This window comes from Vicugna pacos, chromosome 18 (genome assembly GCF_048564905.1).
Source record: "Vicugna pacos chromosome 18, VicPac4, whole genome shotgun sequence".
In the NCBI taxonomy this organism is placed as follows: domain Eukaryota; kingdom Metazoa; phylum Chordata; class Mammalia; order Artiodactyla; family Camelidae; genus Vicugna; species Vicugna pacos.
In genome coordinates, this window is record NC_133004.1 from 16,519,614 (window position 1) to 16,532,828 (window position 13,215).

The 13,215-nt window shown below is 45.1% G+C and overlaps 1 protein-coding gene across 3 annotated transcripts in view; it reads right to left on the bottom strand.

The window, feature by feature from the left end:
- Positions 1-13,215, bottom strand: part of RBFOX1 (RNA binding fox-1 homolog 1) — a 1,384,890-nt gene that overhangs the window by 49,138 nt on the left and 1,322,537 nt on the right. For all 3 annotated transcript variants that reach the window (XM_072942258.1, XM_072942257.1, XM_072942259.1), the window contains one exon: positions 6,578-6,710. In XM_072942258.1, coding sequence (XP_072798359.1) covers positions 6,578-6,710 — 133 coding nt within the window. The remainder of the gene's footprint in view (positions 1-6,577; positions 6,711-13,215) is intronic.

The following is a 13,215-nucleotide window of genomic DNA, read 5'->3' on the forward strand; positions in this document are numbered from 1 at the left end:
ACCACACTGCTTGTCTCCACTAAGTACACCTGCACGTTTTGGAGAGAGAAGAACGAGAGGGTGGGTGACCTGCCTTCACGGTAACTCTAAAACATTAGCAATCCATATGGTTGTCCTCACTGGCAGTGGGAAACGAAGCCACTTTCTGGGCTGTGAGTTTCACCACAAGGCTGTGTGTGTGTGTGTGTGGTTTTTTTTCCCCTAAGCTACTAGTCATAGCACAAATACGATTACCACCGCTCCTCACCTCTAGAGAGCGATTACTCTGTGTCAGTCCCTAGTCTGACCTAATTGTCATTATCCCACCTAATCCTCAAAACACCCCTATGAGATGGATAATGTTATTATAGCCTCTTTAGACAGAAAGAAAGTGAAGTGGAGAGAGCCAGGTATTGACTAAGCTGGGATTCCCGCCCAGGTCGTGCCGGTTTCACAGCCCAAACTCCCAACTGCGACGGCAGGCAGCAGCGGTCAGGCTTCCGGGGGGCTTGTTGTAACACAGAAGCCTGGGCCCCACACCCGGTCCCGAGGTGCTGAATCAACAGGTCTGGATGGGAGCGAGCACTGGGCGGGGCTGGGTCTGAGAACTTGCATTTTTAAATAAGTAACCAGGGATGCTGACGCTGGTGGTCCACAGGTTTCTTTTACTTTCCATTTCCATGACAACACTGATGGCCAGCTCCCCAGGTCCTGTTCTAAGCAGGAGCTAGTTATAGGAAAGTTCTCACGCAGTCTCATGCTGGTTTCCAATAATGCACATTTTTTTTTTTTTACACTCACACATTACATACTTTTTAAAACCCCACAGAAGAGATGCACTTAAAGTATCAGATACGGAGGGAAAGGAGGGCAGGGGTTGATGTCTAGTACGTAGCTACAGATAAATCAGTCACAGCCCCGTCGCCAGGGAAGGGAGCTGCCCTCATGCACTGAGCAGGTGCAGCCCTATTTGAATGCAGAGGCAGTCTGTCTAGCCATGCAAAGGTAATTGTATTGCTTGTCAATCACTTCGGGACGGCAATCTGCTTTTGCAAGAACATAATGCAAATGCACATCTCATTTTCTTAGAAAGGCAGTAACAGTAGTTAAATATTTGGATGAATGCAAGCAGGGGATGATTGCACTACGGCAAATTAGTTTACCTTATAAAAAAGGAAAGAAAGTATGGGATGCCCAAGGTATACAGTCTGTTTGTGCAATGTAATATGTCCCAACCACAAATATATTCTTGAAGGAAAGATTATTTAAAGCTGCTCTATCTTACTGCCCATTCCAAGTGGAAAATACATTTTTTAGTGTATTCAAATCTAGTTGTTTTTGAATGGCTATCAGGTGGGTCCATGAACTCCCTGGCATTTGTATAGAATTGTGTGTTGTGTGTACACCAACATTTTCCTGGGGAAAATACATATTTTAATTAGATCATCAAAAACACCTGTGACATTTCACTCTTTCCCCCCAAATGTAAGAACCACTGACTTAACAGTGTTTGCGTCTAAATGCACTCAATTAAGAGTTTTTTTTTTTTTTCAAATGTAAGAGGTTACATTTTAAAGCTGGCTGAGGATGTAAATAAGAATTCACAACAAAAACAACAAACTAAGAAGCTAGAAAGAATTCTGGAAGGTATTCTGTGAAAGGGGATGCTGACTTTGAAGTTCTTGATGTTGGTGTAAATTGAGAAAGTTTCTAAGCAACAGATAATACGAGGTGAGGATGCGGCATGTGTAAATGAAAACCAAAAGGCGTGATTGATTTATAGAAAGAAAGGTCCACAACACAGCCCTAGAGGCTCCTCCTGGACCAAACCTGAACGCACTCCCAAGGGATCTGTGTGTGGCTTTCATTCTCGCACTGGCCAACAGTTAAGTCTCTTCCTGGGATGTTACCATGTCTTTCCTACACCCCAAGTAGCACAGTCTTCTCAAAATGCTGCTCAAGGCAACTCTGAGGAGTTGTACAGAGATATGTCATAACTAATTACCTGAAAAAGCACAGAATAACTTGCTGCAAGATACTCAGAGAACCAAGACCAAAACCCTAGAGCCAATGCTGGATGCTTAATGTAGGATAATAACTAAAAAAAATATTTCCTATGGTTCTCTATAAGGGACCCTGCTGCATCTCCATACAATAGGCTTGGTACCTAGGAGGCACCTGATAAGGTGTTGTTTAATAATTAATTAACTAATTAAGAACAAGAACTCGGTGAGGCCAATCTCATGGAGGTTTTAGGGGGAGAGGATTGTGGTTTAGCTGCCGTCCTCTAACGTCAGATGTGCTGAGTCTGGCGCATGTGTATCTGACACTTCTACCTGCCATCTTCATCCACAGATCATCCGCCTGCAGCAATTACTCAATGGCTAATTTCTCCCAAACATGAGTCATAGGAAGACAGACTAAACGTTGTTGTTGTCTATAGAAACTGACTCTGGGATCAAACGCTAGGGGAAATATGGACGACATGGTCCATTCAGTTCTCTCTGAGACTGTCCACTGTTTATTATTTTATCTCCAATCTCCATATTCCATCAATTATTGAAGGGCCTCTGTCCAAAGCCATCCTTGTGGCTCACGGGGGGATGGAGGTCTGGGAACGGCTGGAGTCCCCCAGCCAAGGAGAAAGTGATGCATAGAAAGAGAGATCTGCCTGGGTACTCAACACAGGCATTAGGGGACCCTGGAAAAGAGAAGAGTATGGGCAGCTAATAGAAAGTCAATAACTGTATCAACAGCAACACCAGTAGCTACAGTTCACTTAGCACGTGTTGCTGGATGGAACTGATCCAGCTGTAAACTTACATGGACCTCCCTATTTCATCCTCTATCAACCCTACAATGGCAGGAACAGTCTCTCCTCTCCTGCGAAGGCAACCGTGCCTGCAGAGGTGAAGTCTGCTACCCAGGGCAGTCTGAGATAGAGCAGCAGGAGCCAATCTTACCTGCCCTGTAGTCTGTGTCTTAAAAGACCGTAACAGTTCTGTGGATTAACCCTCTAACTCATCACCCACTCTCGCTCAATGTTGGCAATCCATAAGGAGCTGACTGGCTCAATCTAGGGCTTACCCCCATGTCCATGATCCCTCCATGGTCCAAGCACAGCCCCCACCCAACCCCAGGCATGATCATGTATTCATGTCCCAATAAACGTCTATTTAGCTGTGTGGAGAGGAGATTAGAGTTCTTCATAACCTATACTCCTTACTTGCTGGGAGGGGTTTTAGAAAATATTAGGAAGTGATGGGGAAAAAAATAACAAATCAATAAAAGGAAATAGATGAAATATAAGGGCATCCTTAGTGAATGCTCCTATGTGACTATCTTGATGTTGGATCCTTCCAAAGGTCACCCAAGGCTCTACAAAGGTAGTCATGGAGGGTCTGTGGAAATTTTTTTTTCCAATTGTTCAAAAAATAAAAGTGGAAGCTATCCATGGACATAGGCTGCATGACGCATTTTTGGTTGAAATTTTAGTAACAAACTGTATTTCATACTGGATACTTCATGAAGAACAGAGGTTTAGGTGGACAGACAGGGCTTCAATTGGTGACGATGGGAAAAATAAATTCTTCCTTACTAAATGCAGTTTGCTAGGTGATGGCCTAAAAAAAGATGAGGATCTCTGGATGTGAGGGAGGATTGCAGAATGTGATCTTAACATAGCAGTTTAGGGAGTGATTGGCTTTAAATGCGTCCTGTATTTCTTCTTTTGCTGGGAGCCTTCTCTAAACACCCAGGGTGGGCTGAGACCCTCCCTGGTGCTCACTCAACACCCTGCCTTATCACTGATCACATTCATTGGAACTGTTAGCTTCTGTGGTGGCGCCTGCACCTGACCGTAAGAAACTCTTCCAAAGATGCCATGTGTCTCAGCATCCTTAGTGCAAGACAGTGCTTGGAGCTGAGAGAAGCAGCATTAAGCTGAACTGAACTGGAGGAAAGACATTAGTCAAATCTGGAGGCTCTTCCCTTAGAGGACTTTGAAGACACACAGCTATAGGAAATCTACACTATCTCTGGGACCCCATGAATCCTGATAATGTCACTTCCTGGAAATGGAAGTGAGTTTCCAACTTCTCTGCTACTTGTTTCCACGCTCACAGATCAGGGCTCTCTCTACTCCAGCCAGTGTCTGCTCTGTGTCCTGCTCTGGTCTTCTTCTCTCCAAAATGATCTCCCCTGATGCCCTACAGACTCTTACAACCTGAGCCAATGAAGATGCTCAGTTCACACTTTTTCATTTGGTGCCAAAGCACTCCAGGCAGTTTGTAATCCAGCAAAACACTCACACATCTAGCTGAATTTCCTCCTTTTTGACCTGTACTCTACCCTTATGGACCCTGCAGATATGGATTCCGCCCCCCACCCCAAGCCCTTCCTCATTTCCTACTCCTCCCATCTGGAGAATTGTATCTTCCTGCTAAGTGTGGTTTCGGAATTCCAGCCATAATATTGTCAGCAAAGAGGCACCATCTACCATTGTAACCAAAATGATTAGGAAGATCACTGAAATATTAAAATCAAATCATGGTCGAAGCAGTCACAAACTATGAACAGGTTCTACCGCTTGGAGATGCCTGGGCCTCTCCCTGGTGAATGTGGCATTAATTAGTTATGCATGGTTATTTCCAGCAAAGAGCAAGTTCTTTATAAGTTAGCAAATTTCAATTTTACAGCAGGTGTGTTATTCTGAGGTTTTTATGAATTGTTCATGTGAGAATAAGCCATATAATTTTATTTTTTTCTGTTTAATATAGTAGTGAGATACCAAGGGGAAGTAGATGCAAAAGCTACAATTACCATCTACTAAGGTAAGATAATGATTTTCAGACAAACTAATGTGATGTAAACATGTAATTTTGCATTTATGGCTTATGAATCTTGCTTTAGAAATTACATGAGCCTAGAGAGTAACTTTAACTTTTTTTATTCTTCATAACTCTTTATGTGGTCTTGGGAATAATAAATCTTTGTTTCTGCTTTTCTGGATCTATAAAATGGGCTCAGTCCTGTCGCTGAAGATACGGATTATACTATCAATGATTCCTTACAACACACGGTCAGATATAGAAGACTTTGGACCTGCAGATGCATTACTTTGGAGGGTCGGGAGAATTTAGGGCCAGTTTATCCTTGGTTCATTATTATCCTCCACCTTCTTGGTAAAAATAAACATTTTCTTTGCAGCAGTATTGACCGAAATCTAACGTCAACACAAGAAATGATGGACATTGTCCTATTTCTCTGCTTTTACTTTCTCTTCCTGATGATTTCACTGAGTTTCATTTCTTAATTTTCTTAACTTGGTTTCATTGCATTTTTTTAAACACTTCAAAGGCTCTACTTTGGAAGGGGTGAGATGCGAATAAATAATGAACAAAGAGTATTTCCCTTTGTCATCAGCATAATAGAGATGATCTAGGCTAATTCTATAAGCTGCAGAGCTAAAGAGAATGCATTTAACCCTTTTCACATCATCCTGAATATAGCCAGATTCTTTCTGCAGACCAGAAAGCCAGTCACTGGCCAGAGAATCCTCATGCCAGATTGTGGTGGGCATAGCCGAAAGTTTTCCTTAAAGAAGTGCCACTGGCATTTGGGGCTGGATAACTTTTGGGTCTTGGGGGAGGGGGCAGGGGGCTGTTCTGTGCAGGGAAGGATGTGTGGCAGCTTCCTTGGCCTCTAACCACGAGGTACCTTCATACCTCCCTGCTCCAGCTGTGACAACTCAAATCGTCTCCAGACATTCCAAATGTCCTGTGAGGACCACTACCTTAGAGACTTCCCTCTCTCTCTCTGATTCCAGGGGAAGGGGTCAGAATCTTCTAGGAGAATTCCTAACAGGAAGGCAGAAAGGGTAGCATTTCAAGACTGCAGCCTATCACAACAGTATCAATTCTTTTTTTTTTTTTTTGAGCATTCACCATCATTCCTTGATATTCACTTGGCAATAACAAAGCCCAGGCACAAAAAGACCAAACGGGCCACCGGGGACAAATTATTCTGCATTTTCCTCCACGAAGGTAAAGGAAGGCCAAGGCCATTTTGGGAAATCCAGCTAAACGAGTCTTAATTCGGATTTCATTGAACTTGAAGAGTTTGCATGGGACTCCACACCTAATTTTCTCTTCTGGGCCAAAGGTGCATACACCCTGAAGCGTTAAGATGTCTCTGGGGAGGGCAGCAAGACCACCCCAGTGATTTTTACGTTTGAAAACCTCCCGTCCCTCCGCAGAGGGGATTCAAGGGGCACATGTGATCCAACCTCCTTAATCACCAGATGTTTGCAATCATCAGAAAGACGTCTTTGGCTGTAACCGTTTCTCTGTTCTCCAGCATTCAGTCTCAAAGAGAATTTCCATAACAACATGTGACATGTAGAATGCTTAAAGGCACCAACCATGACAAGACAAATTACACTCATTTTTCAAGACTCTGCAAGGTGCGGCTCGGCAAGCGCGCGGGCTGCATGCTGGGCGGTTCCGGCGGGGCGGTCAAGGCCGGCATGCGCTCGCTCGCTCGCTCGCGGCAGGGGCCGGCGCGGGAGGGCCCCTGCGGGGGTCGCTGCCCCACTTACCCGCCGTAGGCCGGGATCGGGGGCGGGGGCGCCGCGGCCCGGAAGGTGTTGTACACGGTGCGGCCGCGGCCTCGCAGGTGCGCCCCTCGGTAGGCGGCCGCGGCGGTGGCGGCTGGATACGGGAAGCCGGGCACTGCGGGCGAGAGAGGAGAGAGCAGAACGCAGGCTTTCAGACGCACACCTGCCTTCGAGGGCGCCCCCCACCCCCTCCCCGACCCACGATCCTTCTCCCCGCCGGCCAGGGCTGGACACCTGGCCCCCTTCCTTCCCGGAGTCGGGCTTCTAAAGGTAGGCAAGAGGGAGGAGACCAAGGTCCGATTCCAGAGAGGATGGGCTAGTTAGCTGGTGGTCCGTGTGCCCAAGGGCAAGGGCAGCCATTCACAAAGAATCGTTAATAACGGGAGGAAAAGCTCACTGCACACACCTAAACTTCTAAAGAGGTAAACTGTCCGATGTATGTGCGATGCGTTCTCACATCTACCTATCATCCATGTATCTATCCACACACAAAGACACATATGCATATTGTGTGTAATGTATTTGGGGATGAGCACACAATGTGCTTATGTGTATGCCTGCGTTTATAAGTATGCGTGCTTCTGTGAGAAGGTTTGTATATGTGTGTGTAAGTGTGCGTGTGTGTCTGTGAATATGTACGTGTGCATATTTCTTATGTGTGAGGATGTATATAATGTATATAATTAAATGTATCTATACATACATATTTCAGTGTGTTCGTAGTTATCTCTGGCGCCAAACTTTGTGAGTAAATGTTAGTTGCCTATTCATAGCTTTTCCCCATCCCATTTTTATTTCGTTCCCATATTTTTCCTTATGTACATAAACTGCTTGCTGAAAATTTTTGAGTTACAGCGTTCCCACAGGCAAGTGTATGCATCATAAGTGTACAGACCCCTCATACTCTAAGAAGCAAATTATTACCGACGTCCCATCAGCCCCCTGGCCTTTTGTACAGCTTATAAATCCATTTATACAACAATTATAATTACAGAGAAGTCTGGGAACTCTTACGAAGATGGTGTGGGCGAGGTTTTCTTCCCTGGGGGAAAATTCTCTGAGTAGATTGACTCAGTGCGGAGTCAAGAGGGCCCTTAGTAAGCGTGATGCTCGAGACCCCTGGTAGTTAATAAGGTTGCCTCTGCTGGGGATGTCTGTCCTGCCCGGATGTCTGCAAATCCTAATGCATCAGGACCCATGAAGCCTTTGGAAAATCCCTCTGCCCTCCTGCTCTTCTGTTCTCTGAGTCTCAGAGCCCTCACTGTGCTGGCCATGCTCGTCCCGTCCCACGGTTGCCCGCACTGCATCCCACGGAGGGGGTGCTTTTTAAGGAAAATGCATTTAGGAGACTGCTGTCCCAGGAGATCTAGATTGAAGGGTTGGAAAGTCCTATAGGGAGGGAAGTGTATGAATGCCATTAACCCAGCACCCCCAAACTTCATTCTTCCAGGAGCTTGAGTTTGCAGAACACCCAACCTCTCATGGGTATTGGTTTTGAGAAGAGACTCAGTCATTTACTACGTGTAACTCTTCTGTTCATCTGCAAGCTCCTTGAGGCCTCCCTCCATATCCCATTCATCTTTGCTTGTCCCCGTGCCTCCCCAAGTCAGCAGGAGCTCCTGATTTTGTCCACAGTAGGGTCTAGATCTCACACACAGTCAGTTCCAGATGACTTAAGTACATGGACAAGTGGATGAAGCTGAGGGCTGTGGTCCAGCCAGATGACTGGCAGACTATTCAGGGAATCTTCTCTCCCTGTTCCTTTCTCTCCTCTCATCTTGTGTACCTAAAGTTGCCTCCGCCCTACATCCAAACCGCTAAGAGGGGCTTTCCCCCCTCCCTGCCATCACGTGCAAGAGTAGAAACACTCCACCCCATCTCTTCCCCTTACTCCCAGAGTCCTTGGACAGAGCAAGTTTGCAGCTGCATGTGGGTGGCAGAGGGTGGGGAGAGGAAGAGAGTGGGTTTCCCACAGGGGCCATTCCCAATTCTATACCCTTTCTTGGACCGACCGGAATATCACCCTTGAACCGGAAGTAAAGATTGACTGACTACTGTCTGGAATTCTCTGCGTGTTCTCCACTGGCCACCAGCCAGCCTGTTTCGTAGATTCTACCACATCCTTCTCTCACAATGCTGGTAAAATGCTAGGATTGTAACTACCAAGCCAGAAAGATGTTATCTTTCGATTTGTGTCTGAGAAGGCCATATAGGTTATCCTTAACCTTTTTCGAAACCTGTCCTTGAAGACACATCACACAGCTGTACCTAACTTTCCGCTTGCCGGCCCCCAGCACCCATGTTTCCTGGCCAGTGTTTCAGCTCATGCGGTTGATTTGCAGAGAGGTGTCAAACCTCCATGGGGAAAGTGGGGGGGTCCTAACACCATCAAAGGTCAGGAGTAATACGATACGGGATGCTGGCTTCAGAACCGGGGAGAAAACGAGCCAGCAAGCATGCCTGTGACTCCGACTCTGTCTTGCTACCGTTCAGATATGAAGTTTTCAGAGGAACACCCTGGATGGTGAAATAAAGAAAACGAAAAAAACTCACAATCTGGCAGAGCAGCTGGCCGCCTGTGTGAGAAGACGCGGTAATTATGCTGACCCATTCATTATCCTCGGCTGCGGCGCAGACTGAGCGAGACAAGATCCCTCTCAGCGACAAGCAGGTTTTACAATAATTCTTGGAGGATTTAGATGTTGAGATAGAACATGAAACAGAAGCTCGGCAGTAGAGCCAGGGGAACGCAAGCTGCTAAAAGGGCAGAGGCAGGATTCCACTTCGGACCTCATTTGCTGCAGGAGGAAATAATCTTTCTGATGCAGGATAAGGTGTTTGCGGGTCTTAACACCAAGCTCCTTGGGCTCCTCCTAGCAGGGCACATGAGAGGGATTCTCATGCTGTGAAAGGGACATGGGAAGGACTGCACATGAACTTCCTGGGAGGCCAAGTGCCCTTGGGTAAAACGAGGAGGGTCCAGGCAGTGCATGCTTAGGGAAGAGGCTTCGTGGAGAAAGCCTGTGGGTCTCCCAGGTGGCTGGTTTGCTCAGCTGTCCCCTTCTTGTTGCCAGCCTAGAGCTGGCCAAGGGGTCTCTGTGTGAAGTCTCTAGTTAGTCTCCTTCTTAAGAGCTGCTGTGACCCTTCTGGGTTGTACGAGTAATCAAGTAGCCTGGATCACAGAAATGAAGGACAAAGACTCTCACCATTGCTAGAATGCAAGCTCCAGGAGGGCAGGGCTCTCAATCTGTTCTGCTCTTTGATCTAGAAGATTGCCTGGCACAGTGCAGGTATCAGCTACCTAACACCATACCTGGACGTCTTTTGATAGCAAACCAAGGTTACTCTCCTTCTTTCACCTTCCATACCACTCTCCTTTATGCAAAGTATCCTGCCCACGATTTGCAGATAAACAACATGCAAATGACCCCACTGGATCTCCATCATGACTGGCTGACAACCCAGCCAATCTCAGTCTCTGAATACAATAAATGTGTGCAACAAGGAACAATGGAAAATAGCAACCCTTATAATTCCTAACTCGTCTGCTTTGAAGCTGTGCCTCCACCATCTCCACTAGGGGATTTTCCCCCCTGTGACTGGTTTTGGACAGTATGGCTCTCTTCTCTTGCCACTAAGACTGAAGGTTAATTTCAAGGGCAGGAACCCTCAACTGTTTGGCAGGCTTCCTTTAGACTCACATAGGATGGTAGGAACTGATTTATTATTATTATTTTTTCCTTGCCTACCAGGTGTGCTGGCCTTAGATGCTGGGACACAGTTAACTGCATATTTGAAGCAAATCCTTGGGCAGATGATTCAGATATAGATTCAACAAAATGAAAATGACTTTATGCTTGAACTATGTAGAAAGAAGACATCTTAATTATGTGCTCACATTGTGATGTGACATGTATCTTTTGTTGAGTGAAAGTTACCATGTTATCCATCAATGCTCCAGTTCGGGAGTTTGGGTTCAGTAAGTGGGCATAAACGTTTAATAAGTCCAATGCAAAATGCCAGGCGGAAGCTCACAGTGTCCTCTCTATTTCTGGGACGGAGTAAATCAATGCTAATAAAAGTCACCCACCTGTCACCCTGTCCAATATTTGTAAATGCCTCTTTGTTAATTAAAGAACAATACTAGAAAGCAAAGACACTAAATTATAGGCATTTCTGAACCCCTACGCTGATTCGATTTTTTTTTCTAGTTGAACTTCAAGCTAATAAGCATGTATACAGACCATCAGTGGGAAACAATGGAAAGTATTCAGGTTCCTACGTGGATACAGTATAAATCCTTAGTTCTTGGCGTAAGGGAGACCAGGGAGGGGAAAAAAAACCATAGGTTCATTATACTGGAAAGGTTCCCTCTTAAACCTGATCCAGCATGAATCAAAGTGAAAAATCTGGTATCACTGCAACGAAAATTGGATTTAGCTCATAAGCTAAAGATGAGTTTCTCTCAAAGAAAACAGGGCAAGAGCTTCTGGAGCAAGTACCAGTGGCACATCTTGTTGGCACACCGACATTCCCAGCCCACCCACTCCCAACCTTCAGCGAGATTTATACCCGGAGCATATTTTGAGGAGGTTAGCCGAGTAACCATCTCAGTTCTTGGGAATAAGGAGTTCTCCACTGTGGAACTCAATGAAACGGAAACTTCAGGGATGTAACAAGAGGCATGCTGTGATGTGCTCAAGTATCAAGTCAAATCAACATTTTTAAACGGAAGATGTGTGGGTGTATCAACCAGCCAAATGGGCCATTTACCAAAGTGTCAACTGCTTATTGCCTGTCTCCCCCTCGAAGACAAAGCCCCCGCCTCCTATGAGCTCCACGTTCAGTGTATTTACAGTGATGAACGTGTGTTCTCCCCCTCCATCTCTTTTACGAATGTGGTGCTTACCTTAGAAAATAAACACAAATGAGATCATCTCAGCAGCCCGGAAATCCCAAGAGAAGAAACACAAAACCAGTGGAAAATACTTGAGGGTTATAAACTGCATATTAAAGTTTTAGAGCTCTGGGAGAGATGTAAGAGTAGCAGATGCAAAACCCGACAGGGGGGCAGATTCTGCATCAAAGCCATAAAAATATACAACTGCTTTAACGGGCAATTATTCTTTGCGTTTGTGCGTGGGTTTGAATTTGCATGAGGTTGCCAGATGCCCTGAAAAGGTGTGCCATTAGAATGGATGTGAGGGGGGAGCTCTCTCTCTTTGTCCGCTCTTCCTCTCCTTTGCTTCAGAAATGCTGGGTCCCCCCCACCTCTGAAATCTTTTAAAACTGAGACATGTTTGTGTGCATTTGGGGTTGAATTGTTCCGTGGGTAATTTACGGTAGGAAATACACGCTTACACAATTCTGGGGGTGCAGATGTGGTTTCAACAGCAGGTTCACGGTTCTGCAGGACTACCCCTTGAGAGAACTCTCGTACCATGTGCCGGACAATAAATTACGAAGTGGCCTAATAGGTAACATGCCGAGGCGAAATAAGCAGCCAGCTCCAGCTCAATTCAGAGGCAGAGCACTGTGGGATACACGTCACAAGGGATTGTCAAAAAAAAAAAAAAGCCTAAACCCAATGGTTTTTTTCCAAATGGCAAAAATGCTTGTGGATTTTTTTTCAAGACAAATCTCAAATAAAGGCACTTAAATTGGTTTATGACACAATTTATGCACAGCTAGGTCACTGTCTTTAAATGACGTTAAATGGAAACCTTAATACGATGGAGTATATTTAGTTCTAGGTCAAAACAAAAATGGGAAGGCTCTTGGTTTTGTTAAAATTCAGTAATTTTCAAGGTTCGAGGCTAAAAAGGGAGTATTCCATCCATGCAGTCTCTACAAAGACCCCAACGGCCACTTAATGTGTTGGACTCTCTGGTTCTCATATGTATATATATTTATCCCTGAAATGCACATTTGGCATCGGCTCTTGTTTCATTTTAAAATGCGTGTGGATATTAAATACTGCTGTTTAGAAGTGAATAAATCTACATTTTGGACAAACCGTTCCTTATAGGACATCCTCATTTGAAATGCATTGAATAGGAAAACAAAAATTTCTAATTAATGTACAAGTCTAATCACCATTCTCCACATGGAAGAGTCATTTTTCACTGTTCATTTGCTCGGTTTAATCTCAAAACTGACATAACAGAAACGCAATGTCCTATAAATCTCCGCTCATTTGTTTCTTTAATATTCATATTCCATTGAACGGCAGCTGCTTGTTGCGGCCGCCTATTACAACTTGCAAAAGTGTCGATAAAAATATTATGAAAGGCAAGATGTGTTTCTTCCTGGCTGCACGTGCCATTTATTTGGGGAAAGACAATAAATGGCTTGTGGATTGTCCCCCCGGCCTGCTGCTTGGTGGGTGATTAGTGATTAATTACCTGGCAGCAAATTGACATGGCACAAGGAAATTGACACAGCCCTGATTAATTAACTTTTTATGGGCGGTAGTTACTCACAAAACATTGCGCACCATAATTGAATCTCTTTACATAACGTCATGGTACAAAAGTTTTAGTCAAATCCAAATTAGGCAGAAGTTTCTAGGCTGTTACAGGTCTGATTAGGATGCATAGAAGGCATTGGCAAGAACTTGA